This window comes from Bufo gargarizans, chromosome 6 (genome assembly GCF_014858855.1).
Source record: "Bufo gargarizans isolate SCDJY-AF-19 chromosome 6, ASM1485885v1, whole genome shotgun sequence".
Taxonomy (NCBI): domain Eukaryota; kingdom Metazoa; phylum Chordata; class Amphibia; order Anura; family Bufonidae; genus Bufo; species Bufo gargarizans.
In genome coordinates this window covers 184,338,973-184,358,679 of record NC_058085.1, presented here as the reverse complement: position 1 = coordinate 184,358,679, position 19,707 = coordinate 184,338,973, and the positions used below count along the sequence as shown (strand labels likewise).

At 46.0% G+C, this 19,707-nt stretch overlaps 1 protein-coding gene across 1 annotated transcript in view; it reads right to left on the bottom strand.

Annotated features, from left to right (window-relative positions):
• Nucleotides 1–19,707, bottom strand: part of ADCY5 (adenylate cyclase 5) — an 87,271-nt gene that overhangs the window by 16,781 nt on the left and 50,783 nt on the right. Inside the window, exons 4-10 of the mRNA XM_044296341.1 lie at nt 12,213–12,324; nt 11,868–11,995; nt 10,921–11,079; nt 8,964–9,105; nt 7,343–7,483; nt 5,296–5,318; nt 3,857–4,001 (exon numbers count right to left, since the gene is read on the bottom strand). Of these exons, the coding sequence (XP_044152276.1) occupies nt 3,857–4,001; nt 5,296–5,318; nt 7,343–7,483; nt 8,964–9,105; nt 10,921–11,079; nt 11,868–11,995; nt 12,213–12,324 (850 nt within the window). The remainder of the gene's footprint in view (nt 1–3,856; nt 4,002–5,295; nt 5,319–7,342; nt 7,484–8,963; nt 9,106–10,920; nt 11,080–11,867; nt 11,996–12,212; nt 12,325–19,707) is intronic.

Sequence of the window (19,707 nt, the reverse complement as noted above, 5' to 3'; positions counted from 1 at the left end):
GTGGTGACTGTATATACATCTGTATGTGAGGAGCTCCCTCTAGTGGTGACTGTATATACATCTGTATGTGAGGAGCTCCCTCTAGTGGTGACTGTATATACATCTGTATGTGAGGAGCTCCCTCTAGTGGTGACTGTATATACATCTGTATGTGAGGAGCTCCCCCTAGTGGTGACTGTATATACATCTGTATGTGAGGAGCTCCCCCTAGTGGTGACTGTATATACATCTGTATGTGAGGAGCTCCCCTAGTGGTGACTGTATATACATCTGTATGTGAGGAGCTCCCTCTAGTGGTAACTGTATATACATCTGTATGTGAGGAGCTCCGTCTAGTGGTGACTGTATATACATCTGTATGTGAGGAGCTTCCCCTAGTGGTGACTGTATATACATCTGTATGTGAGGAGCTCCCTCTAGTGGTGACTGTATATACATCTGTATGTGAGGAGCTCCGTCTAGTGGTGACTGTATATACATCTGTATGTGAGGAGCTCCGTCTAGTGGTGACTGTATATACATCTGTATGTGAGGAGCTCCCTCTAGTGGTGACTGTATATACATCTGTATGTGAGGAGCTCCCTCTAGTGGTGACTGTATATACATCTGTATGTGAGGAGCGCCCTCTAGTGGTGACTGTATATACATCTGTATGTGAGGAGCTCCCCCTAGTGGTGACTGTATATACATCTGTATGTGAGGAGCTCCCCCCTAGTGGTGTCTGTATATACATCTGTATGTGAGGAGCTCCCCCTAGTGGTGGCTGTATATACGTCTGTATGTGAGGGCCCTCTAGTGGTGACTGTATATACATCTGTATGTGAGGAGCTCCCTCTAGTGGTGACTGTATATACATCTGTATGTGAGGAGCTCCCCTAGTGGTGACTGTATATACATCTGTATGTGAGGAGATCCCTCTAGTGGTGACTGTATATACATCTGTATGTGAGGAGCTCCCTCTAGTGGTGACTGTATATACATCTGTATGTGAGGAGCTCCCTCTAGTGGTGACTGTATATACATCTGTATGTGAGGAGCTCCCCCTAGTGGTGACTGTATATACATCTGTATGTGAGGAGCTCCCCTCTAGTGGTGACTGTATATACATCTGTATGTGAGGAGCTCCCTCTAGTGGTGACTGTATATACATCTGTATGTGAGGAGCTCCCCCTAGTGGTGACTGTAATACATCTGTATGTGAGGAGCTCCCCTAGTGGTGACTGTATATACATCTGTATGTGAGGAGCTCCCCCCTAGTGGTGACTGTATATACATCTGTATGTGAGGAGCTCCCCTAGTGGTGGCTGTATATACATCTCTATGTGAGGAGCTCCCCTCTAGTGGTGACTGTATATACATCTGTATGTGAGGAGCTCCCTCTAGTGGTGACTGTATATACATCTGTATGTGAGGAGCTCCCCCTAGTGGTGACTGTATATACATCTGTATGTGAGGAGCTCCCCCTAGTGGTGACTGTATATACATCTGTATGTGAGGAGCTCCCCCTAGTGGTGACTGTATATACATCTGTATGTGAGGAGCTCCCTCTAGTGGTGACTGTATATACATCTGTATGTGAGGAGCTCCCCCTAGTGGTGACTGTATATACATCTGTATGTGAGGAGCTCCCTCTAGTGGTGACTGTATATACATCTGTATGTGAGGAGCTCCCCCTAGTGGTGACTGTATACATCTGTATGTGAGGAGCTCCCCCTAGTGGTGACTGTATATACATCTGTATGTGAGGAGCTCCCCCTAGTGGTGACTGTATATACATCTGTATGTGAGGAGCTCCCTCTAGTGGTGGACTGTATATACATCTGTATGTGAGGAGCTCCCTCTAGTGGTGACTGTATATACATCTGTATGTGAGGAGCTCCCCCTAGTGGTGACTGTATATACATCTGTATGTGAGGAGCTCCCCTCTAGTGGTGACTGTATATACATCTGTATGTGAGGAGCTCCCTCTAGTGGTGACTGTATATACATCTGTATGTGAGGAGCTCCCTCTAGTGGTGACTGTATATACATCTGTATGTGAGGAGCTCCCTCTAGTGGTGACTGTATATACATCTGTATGTGAGGAGCTCCCCTAGTGGTGACTGTATATACATCTGTATGTGAGGAGCTCCCCCTAGTGGTGACTGTATATACATCTGTATGTGAGGAGCTCCCCCTAGTGGTGACTGTATATACATCTGTATGTGAGGAGCTCCCCTAGTGGTGACTGTATATACATCTGTATGTGAGGAGCTCCCTCTAGTGGTGACTGTATATACATCTGTATGTGAGGAGCTCCCCTAGTGGTGACTGTATATACATCTGTATGTGAGGAGCTCCCTCTAGTGGTGACTGTATATACATCTGTATGTGAGGAGCTCCCTCTAGTGGTGACTGTATATACATCTGTATGTGAGGAGCTCCGTCTAGTGGTGACTGTATATACATCTGTATGTGAGGAGCTCCGTCTAGTGGTGACTGTATATACATCTGTATGTGAGGAGCTCCCTCTAGTGGTGACTGTATATACATCTGTATGTGAGGAGCTCCCTCTAGTGGTGACTGTATATACATCTGTATGTGAGGAGCGCCCTCTAGTGGTGACTGTATATACATCTGTATGTGAGGAGCTCCCCCTAGTGGTGACTGTATATACATCTGTATGTGAGGAGCTCCCCCCTAGTGGTGTCTGTATATACATCTGTATGTGAGGAGCTCCCCCTAGTGGTGGCTGTATATACGTCTGTATGTGAGGCCCTCTAGTGGTGACTGTATATACATCTGTATGTGAGGAGCTCCCTCTAGTGGTGACTGTATATACATCTGTATGTGAGGAGCTCCCCCCTAGTGGTGAATGTATATACATCTATATGTGAGGAGATCCCTCTAGTGGTGACTGCATATACATCTGTATGTGAGGCGCTCCCTCTAGTGGTGACTGTATATACATCTGTATGTGAGGAGCTCCCTCTAGTGGTGACTGTATATACATCTGTATGTGAGGAGCTCCCCCTAGTGGTGACTGTATATACATCTGTATGTGAGGAGCTCCCCCTAGTGGTGGCTGTATATACATCTGTATGTGAGGAGCTCCCTCTAGTGGTGACTGTATATACATCTGTATGTGAGGAGCTCCCCCTAGTGGTGACTGTATATACATCTGTATGTGAGGAGCTCCCCCTAGTGGTGACTGTATATACATCTGTATGTGAGGAGCTTCCCCTAGTGGTGACTGTATATACATCTGTATGTGAGGAGCTCCCTCTAGTGGTAACTGTATATACATCTGTATGTGAGGAGCTCCCTCTAGTGGTGACTGTATATACATCTGTATGTGAGGAGCTCCGTCTAGTGGTGACTGTATATACATCTGTATGTGAGGAGCTCCCTCTAGTGGTGACTGTATATACATCTGTATGTGAGGAGCTCCCTCTAGTGGTGACTGTATATATACATCTGTATGTGAGGAGCTCCCTCTAGTGGTGACTGTATATACATCTGTATGTGAGGAGCTCCCCCTAGTGGTGACTGTATATACATCTGTATGTGAGGAGCTCCCTCTAGTGGTGGCTGTATATACATCTGTATGTGAGGAGCTCCCTCTAGTGGTGACTGTATATACATCTGTATGTGAGAAGCTCCCTCTAGTGGTGACTGTATATACATCTGTATGTGAGGAGCTCCCCCTGGTGGTGACTCCAGACCAGTAGAGGTTTAGGACCCATAGTTACTTGTGTGCTGGGCCGTTGCAGTCCAGTCAGATACGAGGTCTGCGATGTACTGAGCTGTATCTGCAGATGCCTCATGGAGCAGGAGGACCACTCACAGACGACATCTCACAGGATGCTACAATCACCTTTTTCTCCAGGTCTGGTTCACGGAAAGTCAGCAGAATCTTCCGAACGTGTTCTGAGCGCAGTCGGTCGATACTTCGAGCATCAATTGCGCGACCCAAAAATTCGTCCACTTCATCTTCGGGGTTCATGTTCTCCTGGATGTTCCTAAGAGACCGGACAGAGAACAAAGGGTTAACAGAGAAGGAGAAGAAATTCATTAGTCTAACCTTGATTGAATATCTCCTGTTTTGTGTCTGCAGCTCCTATGCAGAGCTGTGTGTCTCCATGGTTACAGACTACAAACGACCCTGCGTAGTCAGGTCCCATAGTCCTGTGTTGCTCGACCTCCTGATGCCTCTAGACGCCCAGAGAGCACATACCACATAGCTGACTTTGCTGCAGCACTAGGGCCCTATTGGTACGGGGCCCGCCACCACTTTAAAACAGTGCCATGAGGGAATGCTGTACGATGATAAAGCAAGGGGCCCCATACTGTTCTGGCACAGGGGCCCCACTAAAATAGATGACAATGAGATATAATCTACCGGCACATTTTACTCTGCCGCTCCCCGTATTCCCATCACCCCCCAACGTCCTATATTCGCCCGCAGCCCTGGCTCAGGAAGAGGTTAATTAGTGCCTTCTCCATGTGCCTTCTGTTTCCAGGCTCCCGGAGGACACAGAAGGTCATTTCTCCGAATCTGGGACGAGCCGGAGACGTTTTACCCGTGAGAAAAGCTGCATCTCCGGGGTCCGAGCAGAAGCAGCCACAGCTGAGCTACAGCGACTCCGGCAGCAAGAACTACGACTCCCAGCATCAACCCATGACCTCGGCACCATGGAAGCAGGAGCAGAGCACAGATCGATGGATTCCATCTCAGTCACCACTGGGGGATCTGCAACCTTCTATAATCCTTTGTGTTTCAATTCCTCGCCATTTTCTGCTTGCTGTCTGTGAATGGAAACATCCTTCTTCAAACGCAGAGGTTATATTGCAGTGTAGCCAGCCCCCTGTCCTGACTGTTACAATGTATCAGTCCGGAGTCCTGTAAGCACTGGATACAACTGTAGCACAACCTCTGCTGTGGGAGAACTAAGGGTGGGCTTTGGCCATTCATGAACAGCAAGCAGAGGAATGGTCTATTAGAAGAACTTGTGACTACACAAAAGATTCAGCTTTATTTACATAGGACTGCGCCGGCCTTTTAAAGTCCGCTGACGTTTTGCGAACCCGCTAGCGTGCCTCGGTAATCTGACTTTGGCACTACTGACAGAAATTGGGTTAAAACGCGTTGGAAATTGCAAAAGCCTGATAAGAGGCCGAAGGCGATAATCCTGGAGAGGCTGCCAGAGTCCAGGATTTACAGATTACAGCGAAATGCACACCAGAGATACAGCCCCCCCGCACCGAGCCGCCATCCGGACGGTTTACGTCACCCGTAAAGTTCCGGACACTCACTTGTCTTTTGGATCTTCAAATCCCTGGAAAACAGAAAGAAAAGAGCTTCAGTCAGAACCAGAGACCCAAACCTGGTACGGCGCCCCCAGAGGAGAAAGCGAGCAAGCGAAAAGAACGGAGTCAGGAAGATAGAGGCCGAGAGATGGAGGCCAAAGGACGGAGTCAGGAAGATAGAGGCAGGAAGGTAGAGGTCGAGAGATGGAGGCAGGAAGGTAGAGGCCGAGAGATGGAGGCAGGTAGATAGAGGCCGAGAGATGGAGGCAGGTAAATAGAGGCCAAGAGATGGAGGCAGGTAGATAGGGGCCAAGAGATGGAGGCAGGAAGGTAGAGGCTGAGAGATGGAGGCAGGTAGATAGAGGCTGAGAGATGGAGGCAGGTAGATGGAGGCCAAAGGACAGAGGCAGGAAGATAGAGGCTGAGAGATGGAGGCAGGTAGATGGAGGCCAAGGGAGGGAGGCAGGTAGATAGAGGCTGAGAGATGGAGGCGGGTAAATAGAGGCCAAGAGATGGAGGCAGATAGATAGGAGCCAAGAGATGGAGGCAGGAAGGTAGAGGCTGAGAAATGGAGGCAGGTAGATGGAGGCCAAGGGACGATGGCAGGTAGATGGAGGCTGAGAGATGGAGGCCAAAGGATGGAGTCAGGAAGATAAAGGCTGAGAGATGGAGGCAGGTAGATAGAGGTCAAGAGATGGAGGCAGGAAGGTAGATAGGGTGAGAGATGGAGGCTGGTAGATGGAGACCAAAGGACGGAGGCTTGAAGATAGAGGCTGAGAGATGGAGGCAGGTAGATGGAGGCCAAGGGACGGATGCAGGTAGATAGAGGCTGAGAGACGGAGGCAGGAAGATAGAGGCTGAGCGATGGAGGCAGGTAGATGGAGGCCAAGGGACGGAGGCAGGTATATGGAGGCTGAGAGATGGAGGCCAAAGGACGGAGTCAGGAAGATAGAGACTGAGAGATGGAGGCAGGTAGATAGAGGCCAAGAGATGGAGGCAGGTAGATAGAGGCCGAGAGATGGAGACAAGTAGATAGAGGCCGAGAGATGGAGACAGGTAGATAGAGGCCGAGAGATGGAGGAAGGTAGATAGAGGCCGAGAGATGGAGGCAGGTAGATAGAGTCCGAGAGATGGAGGCAGGTAGATAGAGGCAGAGAGATGGAGGCAGGTAGATAGAGGCAGAGAGATGGAGGCAGGTAGATAGAGGCAGAGAGATGGAGGCAGGTAGATAGAGGCTGAGAAATGGAGGCAGGTAGATAGAGGCCAAGAGATGGAGGCAGGAAGGTAGATAGGGTGAGAGATGGAGGCTGGTAGATGGAGACCAAAGGACGGAGGCTTGAAGATAGAGGCTGAGAGATGGAGGCAGGTAGATGGAGGCCAAGGGACGGATGCAGGTAGATAGAGGCTGAGAGACGGAGGCAGGAAGATAGAGGCTGAGCGATGGAGGCAGGTAGATGGAGGCCAAGGGACGGAGGCAGGTATATGGAGGCTGAGAGATGGAGGCCAAAGGACGGAGTCAGGAAGATAGAGACTGAGAGATGGAGGCAGGTAGATAGAGGCCAAGAGATGGAGGCAGGTAGATAGAGGCCGAGAGATGGAGACAAGTAGATAGAGGCCGAGAGATGGAGACAGGTAGATAGAGGCCGAGAGATGGAGGAAGGTAGATAGAGGCCGAGAGATGGAGGCAGGTAGATAGAGTCCGAGAGATGGAGGCAGGTAGATAGAGGCAGAGAGATGGAGGCAGGTAGATAGAGGCAGAGAGATGGAGGCAGGTAGATAGAGGCAGAGAGATGGAGGCAGGTAGATAGAGGCAGAGAGATGGAGGCAGGTAGATAGAGGCTGAGAAATGGAGGCAGGTAGATAGAGGCTGAGAGATAGAGGCAGGAAGGTAGAGTCCAAAAGATGGAGGCCAAGTGCTAGAGATAGGAAGATACAGTCAGGTGGTGGAGACTATAAGGTAAAAGTTGGGAGATGGAGACAGAGAGATAGAGGCCATGTGATGGAGACATGAAGGCAGAGGCTGGGTGATGGAGGCTGATGAGGTCCCACGTACCATCCTCTTCATCTCCTTAGACACTTGGTTGGTTCCCAGGTGGTTGTAGAAGTTGCGCTCCACGCCCCAGTGCGGCGGGTTGTGCCCAATAGAGTTGGCCCTCTGGCGGTTCATCTTCGCAATCATCGCCTTTTCTTCTTTCTGCATAAAACAGAGACACATTGGGGGTCATTTACCAGAGATTTCGCCAGTTCTCTGAAGTACAAAAGTCACACATTTTTGCACAAATCCGTTATCCGCTAAACTCGTGCTTTTTAAAAACCTGGGCAGGGCTTATCAGAAGGGGGCGGAGTCAAGGTATAACTCCCAGCCGCCGCACAGACATCGCAGAGGCGCCCAGCAACATTCTCCTCCGTCGGGGATTTACTGGGGGGTGAAATGCCCATCATTAGTGAATGAGCCCCTCCGGTTTATCACGCCCGGCTGTCCAGAATTCCAGCTTCAGCGCAGGACAGGTTTAGGTTTAATTTACCAAAGATTGGCCAATATTTAATAAATTTGGCATAAATTACGGAAACGCCGACTCCTACAATCCTCCACTGATTTTTTTTGTGCCCCTGCCCCCGACCTGGTCCTGCCCATCCCCCCCCCTCCCCCCAAGGACCCAGGGACACTTCACCCGATGCCCGGCAGTCATACAGGGACAGCTGAGGCCGCTGGCGGGCAACGTTTTCCTTGGTGGGCGAGCACGCCCTACAAATGAATAATCCTTGGATTCTGGATCCAGTAATTTAATTCCACTGATGTTTGGGGGGGTCCAAAACCGCAGGATTAAGTGGCCACCATGACTGCAGGCGAGAGGGCGGATTATCCGAATCATAGAGCTCGGATGTGGCCCCCGGTCAGACGGTTATGGCAGCCTGTACTCCAGTCACATCCAGAGCTGCATTCACAATTCTGATATTACATCATGTCTTGCACTCCAGTCACATCCAGAGCTGCATTCACAATTCTGCAGTTACATCACATACTATAGGGACTATGCTCAGTTCACACACAGAGCTGCACTCACAATTCTGTTATATAATGTATATATACTCTAATCTCCTCTAGAGCTGCAGCCACAATTCTGCAGTTACATCACATACTTTGCTCAGGTCACACACAGAGCTGCATTTACAGTTTGGCAGGCTGCTGACGGCACATGGCCCGATGTAACACTACATTTCCCACAATGCTCCGCAGCAGCTCATGCTCTGCACAGGGAGATGTTGGGTCCTGGAGTCTGAGACCCAAATGGGCACCAGTACAATTTTGAGGGCAGCTTTGGATGTAACTGGAGCATGACTGGTGTAACTCCTCCTCACACAGTCAGGGATCGGGACGTGTCAGATGCGTCACTAGTGCTAATTACCTGGATACCGGATGATGGGAGTTCCCTCAGGTGCCCTTTCCAGGGATTTGATGGAGGACATGACAGACGAAAGTTTAGGATGAGTGCAGGGGTGAAGAGAGGATGGGGTCTCATCTACATGGCTCGCTCTGACCGTACCCACCTATGGACTATCACCCCTATCATCCTTCTCACTATAAACATGTCACTTCTCAGAGACAAATCTGTTCCTGGGAAAGCTGGGTGACAAGGACAGTGTCCGCTATAAGCCCGGCCGCAGCGCCTCACCCTCTTCTCGCTGCAGCGGACGATCAGGAAGGTCTCTATGTTGTGCTTCTTCAGGTAGGCGTTGCGTTCGCCGCCGGCGCCGGCCTCCACCTCGTAATCTCCGTTCAGGTAATTCAGAGTCGCCTTCGTGATGTGAATGCGGCTGAAAACACAAAAAGGAGAGAAATGGCGGCAAAAACGGACACAGCTGAGGGCTTGTTACAATGTGTCCGCTACTCTGGCGGTTTGTTACAATGTATCAGTGCAGGTAACACGGATGACGTCTAGACTGGATACAAATGTAACGAACCCTCAGTGTGAGCAGGACCAGGTCGGGAAGGCTTTCCAGTCTCTGAATATACAAGGATCTTATCATTCATTGACAGCAAACAGGGCTCTTGAAACGATAAAGAAGTGAAAGTCGTGGGACTTTATTTACGGGGTCCTGGCCCTTTAAACTGCGGGAGCGCCCCCCTAATAGCGGTCATTTGCATGTTATTTACATATTAATTGTCACCTTTATTCCGCTCGTCTCGCGGTTTCCGTCTTATTAACACTTTCTATTCTCCTTAATCATTTCTTGATTGAAATATTATATTTCAGCAATTAAAATGTAAATGAAGGACAGCGTGACCGCCGGCGATATTCATGGCTGCCGCCCGCGCTGCCCTTTCGTGCTGCCCGTCACCTCCCATCAATCAGGCGGCTGCAATCGAGCATTCACGTCAATAATGAGAGAGGGCGGGTGGCAGCGGCAGGCAGAGCAGGGGTTAAACAGGGTCAGAAGGTCAATGCTGCCTCACGGGTACGCCGCCACCAGGAGAACCGCGCCAAAGTCTGATAATCCGCCACACAGCCACAAGGAAAAGAAACCCAGCAGAAGTGGAAAGATTCTCCCATCATCCTCTGCAAATAAGGATGATGGGAGTGATACACAGTGTATGAGATAAGGAGATCAGATTGTGAGCTCCAGGGGTCAGGGATGATGGGAGTGATACTGGTGTAAGATACAGTGATAAGATTGTGAGCTTCTGGGTCAGGGATGATGGGAGTGATACTGGTGTAAGATACAGTGATTAGATTGTGAGCTTCTGGGTCAGTGATGATGGGAGTGATACTGATGTAAGATACAGTGATAAGATTGTGAGCTCCAGGGATGATGGGAGTGATACTGTGTAAGATACAGTGATAAGATTGTGAGCTCCAGGGGTCAGGGATGATGGGAGTGATACTGGTGTAAGATACAGTGATTAGATTGTGAGCTCCAGGGGTCAGGGATGATGGGAGTGATACTGGTGTAATATACAGTGATTAGATTGTGAGCTTCTGGGTCAGTGATGATGGGAGTGATACTGATGTAAGATACAGTGATAAGATTGTGAGCTCCAGGGGTCAGGGATGATGGGAGTGATACTGGTGTAAGATACAGTGATAAGATTGTGAGCTTCTGGGTCAGGGATGATGGGAGTGATACAGATGTAAGATACAGTGATAAGATTGTGAGCTTCTGGGTCAGGGATGATGGGAGTGATACTGGTGTAAGATACAGTGATAAGATTGTGAGCTTCTGGGTCAGGGATGATGGGAGTGATACAGATGTAAGATACAGTGATAAGATTGTGAGCTTCTGGGTCAGGGATGATGGGAGTGATACTGATGTAGGATACAGTGATAAGATTGTGAGCTCCAGGGGTCAGGGATGATGGGAGTGATACTGGTGTAAGATACAGTGATAAGATTGTGAGCTTCTGGGTCAGGGATGATGGGAGTGATACTGGTGTAAGATACAGTGATAAGATTGTGAGCTTCTGGGTCAGGGATGATGGGAGTGATACTGGTGTAAGATACAGTGATTAGATTGTGAGCTTCTGGGTCAGGGATGATGGGAGTGATACTGGTGTAAGATACAGTGATTAGACTGTGAGCTGCTGGGTCAGGGATGATGGGAGTGATACATTGTGAGACATTCTGCACTTACCCGGCTTTGCCCCCGGCTTCCATGTGATTGGCCAGGGTGACATCATTGGACCACACATCAAACTGCCACTTCCGCAGCCCCAGGACGCCGCAGTGCACGCGGCCGCTGTGGATTCCTACTCGCATGTTGACGTTGACGCCTGTCACTTCTCTCACCAGCCTGCAGGGGGAGACAGCACACACAGACGCCTGCTGTAAGAGGGAGGCTGGAGCTGAGCGCTGCGACGCCCCCACAGAGAGCGCGCGCCCCCGTAAATCTCAGGCCCGGGGTCGTCCTCATCACAAACTCTCAGCAGCCATTTTTTGTCGCATCTGTTTCAAGGAAAGCTAAATGACAACCAATATGGCCGAAGTCGGGGCTCCCAGCGGATGTCACCCAGCTTTCCCACAGCCCTTATCACTGCCACGAGCTGGGCGACACCCCATGTGGGGTCTGGAATGGCGGCCATATTGTCTGTAGGAACAGCTGAATAAAACTCAAGGACTGAACCGACTGTGGATTTAGGAAATGGCGCGTTAGATAGGACCGTCCCTTTAAGTCCAGTATTCCCAGTCAGATGACTCCACGGCGGCGGCGGCTCGTGTCCGACTCTCATCTCCTTCCAATCACCTTTCTGTTCCCGCCCCGTGTTCTCCCGCTAATCTCATCGCTACCGGCGCAGATTCCTCGTGTACCTGGCAGCCGCATTCTGGCCTCACTAAGCAGCGAGCAGCTCTACTACATACAGACACAGCAGAGCTGAGCTTGTCATGCCACACAACCCACTATCCTGCGAGTCCTCCAGCCCTTGTAGAATCAAAAGATTCTATTCACTGACACGAAACACAAGTACTGAAACAAAGTCTGTTAGAAAGCTGCCGAACTTTTCATCATACGAGCATCAGGCTTTGGGAAGACCGGACTGGACCGGCCCTTTAACAGCCAGTGCTTGGCGGTGTCCTACTTACGAGATCGCCTCAATCATATCCAGACCCATCTCCACGCAGCAGTGGGCGTGGTCCGCGCGGGCTTCCGGCAGCCCCGAGACGCAGTAATAGCAGTCGCCCAGGATCTTGATCCGCAGACAGTGGTTCTCCTGGAAAAAGAAGAAGAAGATCAATCCTCATCGCTTCTGTACTAGCTTAAAGGGGAACTCCAGCTGGACTCTGAGCGACTGGCGGAACCTGCACAATGAGAGGGGGGGAGGGGTATAGATATAGGATTACTCCGACTACAGGCGTGGACGGCATCTATAGAGGCGGAATCTGGGGGAGTCCCTCTCCTGGACTACTATGTCTCCACATTAGACTCACAGCCGCCAGTTTGTCGAATCGGGCAAAGAGTTCATTCAGGGTCATGACCAGTTCCTGCGCGGTGCACTGGGAAGCGAGACTGGTGAATCCCTCAATGTCAGCAAAGAGGATGCTGGGAAATAAGAGACAGAAAATGATACAATTTAACAAACTCGAGAGGTCAACAGAACCAGCCAATCACACGCAACATTGTATCAATACCAGGAAACAAACGTCTAAGGGCTCTTTCACACCTGCGTTCTTGTCTTCCGGCATAGAGTTCCGTCGTCGGGGCTCTATGCCGGAAGAATCCTGATCAGTTTTATCCTAATGCATTCTGAATGGAGAGAAATCCGTTCAGGATGCATCAGGATGTCTTCAGTTCCGGAACAGAACGTTTTTTGGCCGGAGAAAATACCGCAGCATGCTGCGCTTTTTGCTCCGGCCAAAAAAACTGAAGACTTGCCGCAAGGCCGGATCCGGAATTAATGCCCATTGAAAGGCATTGATCCGGATCCGGCCTTAAGCTAAACGTCGTTTCGGCGCATTGCCGGATACGACGTTTAGCTTTTTTAGAGTGGTTACCATGGCTGCCGGGACGCTAAAGTCCTGGCAGCCATGGTAAAGTGTAGTGGGGAGCGGGGGAGCAGTATACTTACCATCAGTGCGGCTCCCGGAGCGCTCCAGATTGACGTCATTCTGGAGCGCCCCGGGAGCCGCGCGGACGGTAAGTATACCGCTCCCCCGCTCCCCAGCTCCCACTATGGCAACCAGGACTTTAATAGCGTCCTGGCTGCCATAGTAACACTGAAAGCATTTTGAAAACGGATCCGTCTTCAAATGCTTTCAGTACACTTGCGTTTTTCCGGATTCCGGCAAGTGGAGTACACGCCGGATCCTGACAACGCAAGTGTGAAAGAGGCCTAAAAAATCCAAAACCAACTGCACATCACTACAGACACCGCCATATATATAAACTGTAAACCTATCCATTATATACTTTATTGTACATAGGAGGCAGTATTATAGCAGTTATATTCCTGTACATAGGAGGCAGTATTATAGTAGTTATATTCCTGTACATAGGAGCAGTATTATAGTAGTTATATTCTTGTACATAGGAGACAGTATTATAGTAGTTATATTCTTGTACATAGGAGCAGTATTATAGTAGTTATATTCTTGTACATAGGAGCAGTATTATAGTAGTTATATTCTTGTACATAGGAGCAGTATTATAGTAGTTATATTCTTGTATATAGGAGGCAGTATTATAGTAGTTATATTCCTGTACATAGGATGCAGTATTATAGTAGTTATATTCTTGTATATAGGAGCAGTATTATAGTAGTTATATTCCTGTACATAGGGGCAGTATTATAGTAGTTATATTCTTGTATATAGGGTGTAGTATTATAGTATATTCTTGTACATAGGAGCAGTATTATAGTAGTTATATTCTTGTATATAGGAGGCAGTATTATAGTAGTTATATACTTGTACATAGGAGCAGTATTATAGTAGTTATATTCCTGTACATAGGAGCAGTATTATAGTAATTATATTCCTGTACATAGGAGCAGTATTATAGTAGTTATATTCTTGTATATAGGAGGCAGTATTATAGTAGTTATATTCCTGTACATAGGAGGCAGTATTATAGTAGTTATATTCCTGTACATAGGAGCAGTATTATAGTAGTTATATTCTTGTATATAGGAGGCAGTATTATAGTAGTTATATTCCTGTACATAGGAGGCAGTATTATAGTAGGTATATTCTTGTACATAGAAGCAGTATTATAGTAGTTATATTCTTGTACATAGGAGCAGTATTATAGTAGTTATATTCTTGTACATAGGAGCAGTATTATAGTAGTTATATTCCTGTACATAGGAGGCAGTATTATAGTAGTTATATTCCTGTACATAGGAGCAGTATTATAGTAGTTATATTCTTGTATATAGGAGGCAGTATTATAGTAGTTATATTCCTGTACATAGGAGGCAGTATTATAGTAGGTATATTCTTGTACATAGAAGCAGTATTATAGTAGTTATATCCTTGTACACAGGAGGCAGTATTATAGTAGGTATATTCTTGTACATAGGAGGCAGTATTATAGTAGGTATATTCTTGTACATAGGAGCAGTATTATAGTAGTTATATTCTTGTACATAGGAGCAGTATTATAGTAGTTATATTCTTGTACATAGGAGCAGTATTATAGTAGTTATATTCTTGTACATAGGAGCAGTATTATAGCAGTTATATTCTTGTACATAGGAGCAGTATTATAGTAGTTATATTCTTGTACATAGGAGCAGTATTATAGTAGTTATATTCTTGTACATAGGAACAGTATTATAGTAGTTATATTCTTGTACATAGGAGCAGTATTATAGTAGTTATATTCTTGTATATAGGAGCAGTATTATAGCAGTTATATTCTTGTACATAGGAGCAGTATTATAGTAGTTATATTCTTGTACATAGGAGGCAGTATTATAGTAGTTATATTCTTGTACATAGGAGGCAGTATTATAGTAGTTATATTCTTGTACATAGGAGGCAGTATTATAGTAGTTATATTCTTGTACATAGGAGCAGTATTATAGTAGTTATATTCTTGTACATAGGAGCAGTATTATAGTAGTTATATTCTTGTACATAGGAGGCAGTATTATAGTAGATATATTCTTGTACATAGGAGGCAGTATTATAGTAGTTATATTCTTGTACATAGGAGCAGTATTATAGTAGTTATATTCTTGTACATAGGAGACAGTATTATAGTAGTTATATTCTTGTATATAGGAGGCAGTATTATAGTAGTTATATTCCTGTACATAGGATGCAGTATTATAGTAGTTATATTCTTGTATATAGGAGCAGTATTATAGTAGTTATATTCCTGTACATAGGGGCAGTATTATAGTAGTTATATTCTTGTATATAGGGTGTAGTATTATAGTATATTCTTGTACATAGGAGCAGTATTATAGTAGTTATATTCTTGTATATAGGAGGCAGTATTATAGTAGTTATATACTTGTACGGAGGAGCAGTATTATAGTAGTTATATTCCTGTACATAGGAGCAGTATTATAGTAATTATATTCCTGTACATAGGAGCAGTATTATAGTAGTTATATTCTTGTATATAGGAGGCAGTATTATAGTAGTTATATTCCTGTACATAGGAGGCAGTATTATAGTAGTTATATTCCTGTACATAGGAGCAGTATTATAGTAGTTATATTCTTGTACATAGGAGCAGTATTATAGTAGTTATATTCTTGTACATAGGAGCAGTATTATAGTAGTTATATTCCTGTACATAGGAGGCAGTATTATAGTAGTTATATTATTGTACATCGGAGGCAGTATTATAGTAGTTATATTCTTGTACATAGGAGCAGTATTATAGTAGTTATATTCCTGTACATAGGAGGCAGTATTATAGTAGTTATATTCTTGTACATAGGAGCAGTATTATAGTAGGTATATTCTTGTACATAGAAGCAGTATTATAGTAGTTATATTCTTGTACATAGGAGCAGTATTATAGTAGTTATATTCCTGTACATAGGAGGCAGTATTATAGTAGTTATATTCCTGTACATAGGAGCAGTATTATAGTAGTTATATTCTTGTATATAGGAGGCAGTATTATAGTAGTTATATTCCTGTACATAGGAGGCAGTATTATAGTAGGTATATTCTTGTACATAGAAGCAGTATTATAGTAGTTATATTCTTGTACATAGGAGCAGTATTATAGCAGTTATATTCTTGTACATAGGAGCAGTATTATAGTAGTTATATTCTTGTACATAGGAGCAGTATTATAGTAGTTATATTCTTGTACATAGGAACAGTATTATAGTAGTTATATTCTTGTACATAGGAACAGTATTATAGTAGTTATATCCTTGTACATAGGAACAGTATTATAGTAGTTATATTCTTGTACATAGGAGGCAGTATTATAGTAGTTATATTCCTGTACATAGGGGCAGTATTATAGTAGTTATATTCTTGTATATATGGTGTAGTATTATAGTATATACTTGTATTTAGGAGCAGTATGACAGACCTACAGTGAACACTGACACTTCTACAGGAAGACCTATTGTAGGGTGGAAATATACAACTCTAAAGTAGCGGAGAATAGAATATGCTGACGATGCCTCTTGGGCGTGGATTTTATTTTGTTCTATTTTAGGGAGGCGCTGTGTAATATGCGCTATAAATGTATTATGGGGCACCAGCAGAATGGAGCGAGGGAATCAAATCCAACCCCCTAAAGGAAGCAGAATGTAAACAGCAGAGGTCACATGACCAGCGCCAGGATCAGCGGCGTCGTATCTCTGCCTCTACCGTGCAATATCCAACTGTTAGAGTCACATGTAAAATCATCCATCGTGTCTCCATGGAAACTAGAGCAACGAGGCGTTGTTCCCATAGAGCCTCATATGATGAGCGGCGTCTGCCCGGGATTAACGCAGCCGCCATGTTCTGCAAATGCAACATTTCAATAGAAACCAATTAGACAATTCCACATGGACGATGAGAACTGGGAAATAAGAGGGAAATTCCTGACAACGAGGTCGTTCTCATTGTACAGTCCAATAATGGTGGAACCAGCAGAGCGGCGCCTGACGTGCCGCTCGTCCTATCAGCTGCAATAATAGCCAGGCTGCTGGGACTGGAAACATGTGGAGGGTTAAAGGGGCCGCGCCATATAACAAACCGTCAAATTGCAGGATAAACACTACAGCAGCACAAACGTCTCCCCTGTCCTGATAGTTTGTTACAATGTATCAGTCTGGAGTCGTCTGGCTACATTTGTACCAAAAACTCAGCTTTGAAAAGTTTTAGTTCAGGAAGTGATTGTAGCCATTGGATGTTCCGTTCACTTACAGTAAGCAGACGTCTTAAAAATGGTTAATGGTGTTTAAAAGACGCTGCAGCATAAATCTCTCTCCTGTCCTGATCATATTCTATAATGTATCAGATCAGATAAAATCTGGAGTTCAGTCCATTTACTTCACAGATACAACTGTAACAAACCCTCAGCTGTGAGCAGCACTATGTCAGAGAATATTATCAGCCTCTAAATGAATGTAACTGAAGCAGAAAGGAGCTGAAACGGCTAAAGTGAGCTGTGAGGCCCTGCAGACATGAGGTACTGTCTGAACTGTGAATGCAGCTCTGGGTGTGACTGGAGGATCTCATGTAAGGTGTACACATGGTGTATCTATGGCTCAGCTGTGCCAGAGGGATACACATGGAAGACGACGCTCCTGCGCAGGAAGTGCGGGTGTTTATCCAGAGGCGGCAGGAAGCTGACATTGAATGGACCGTAGGGAGAACGCTGCCGGTGAAGCGTCAGGACAATGACCAGCGCTGGACACTGGAAGTGCAAAAATACCCCGAGGGTCTAAATATAGGGCGCTGGATGGAGGAGACGCCCCCAATCAGAGCAGTCACCCCATCACCGGGCAGAAATCTGGGGGATGAAAAGATTAGTAGCTTGATAAATCTGAAGATCACTGATCAGAAAGCTGTGACCTCAGCAGAGAAAGGGTTAAACATGGACACATCCTTCCCCTAGGGTCCCATTGTGTAAATGTTCCAAGGGTCATCCTCAGTCTATAGCTGAGATATCAACGGGTGTACGGAGTCCGGAAGAAATTATCATTAACCTCACAGCTTCTCACACATCTCAGGAGGAAACCGCATCACAGCCCCGGGAGACGTCAAGAAACCGCCAACTACTAAGTGAGGGAAAAGTACAAAAATAATACATCTCCTGTACTGATCCTGAGTTACCGCCTGTATTATACCCCAGAGCTGCACTCACTATTCTGCTGGTGCAGTCACTGTGTACATACATTACTTATCCTGTACTGATCCTGAGTTACCTCCTGTATTATACTCCAGAGCTGCACTCACTATTCTGCTGGTGCACTCACTGTGTACATACATTACTTATCCTGAGTTACATCCTGTATTATACTCCAGAGCTGCACTCACTATTCTGCTGGTGCAGTCACTGTGTACACACATTACTTATCCTGTACTGATCCTGAGTTACATCCTGTATTATACTCCAGAGCTGCACTCACTATTCTGCTGGTGCACTCACTGTGTACATACATTACTGATCCTGCACTGATCCTGAGTTACATCCTGTATTATACTCCAGAGCTGCACTCACTATTCAGCTGGTGGAGTCACTGTGTACATACATTACTTATCCTGTACTGATCCAGAGTTACATCCTGTATTATACCCCAGAGCTGCACTCACTATTCTGCTGGTGCAGTCACTGTGTACATACATTACTTATCCTGTACTGATCCTGAGTTACATCCTGTATTATACTCCAGAGCTGCACTCACTATTCTGCTGGTGCAGTCACTGTGTACATACATTACTTATCCTGTGCTGATCCTGAGTTACATCCTGTATTATACCCCAGAGCTGCACTCACTATTCTGCTGGTGCAGTCACTGTGTACATACATTACTTATCCTGTACTGATCCTGAGTTACATCCTGTATTATACCCCAGAGCTGCACTCACTATTCTGCTGGTGCAGTCACTGTGTACATACATTACTTATCCTGTACTGATCCTGAGTTACATCCTGTATTATACTCCAGAGCTGCACTCGCTATTCAGCTGGTGGAGTTACTGTGTACATACATTACTTATCCTGTACTGATCCTGAGTTACATCCTGTATTATACTCCAGAGCTGCACTCACTATTCTGCTGGTGCAGTCACTGTGTACATACATTACTTATCCTGTACTGATCCTGAGTTACATCCTGTATTATACTCCACAGCTGCACTCACTATTCTGCTGGTGCAGTCACTGTGTACACACATTACTTATCCTGTACTGATCCTGAGTTACATCCTGTATTATACTCCAGAGCTGCACTCACTATTCTGCTGGTGCAGTCACTGTGTACATACATTACTTATCCTGTACTGATCCTGAGTTACATCCTGTATTATACTCCAGAGCTGCACTCACTATTCTGCTGGTGCAGTCACTGTGTACATACATTACTTATCCTGTACTGATCCTGAGATACATCCTGTATTATACTCCAGAGCTGCACTCACTATTCTGCTGGTGCAGTCACTGTGTACATACATTACTTATCCTGTACTGATCCTGAGTTACATCCTGTATTATACTCCAGAGCTGCACTCACTATTCTGCTGGTGGAGTCACTGTGTACATACATTACTTATCCTGTACTGATCCTGAGTTACATCCTGTATTATACCCCAGAGCTGCACTCACTATTCTGCTGGTGGAGTCACTGTGTACATACATTACTTATCCTGTACTGATCCTGAGTTACATCCTGTATTATACTCCAGAGCTGCACTCACTATTCTGCTGGTGCAGTCACTGTGTACATACATTACTTATCCTGTACTGATCCTGAGTTACATCCTGTATTATACTCCAGAGCTGCACTCACTA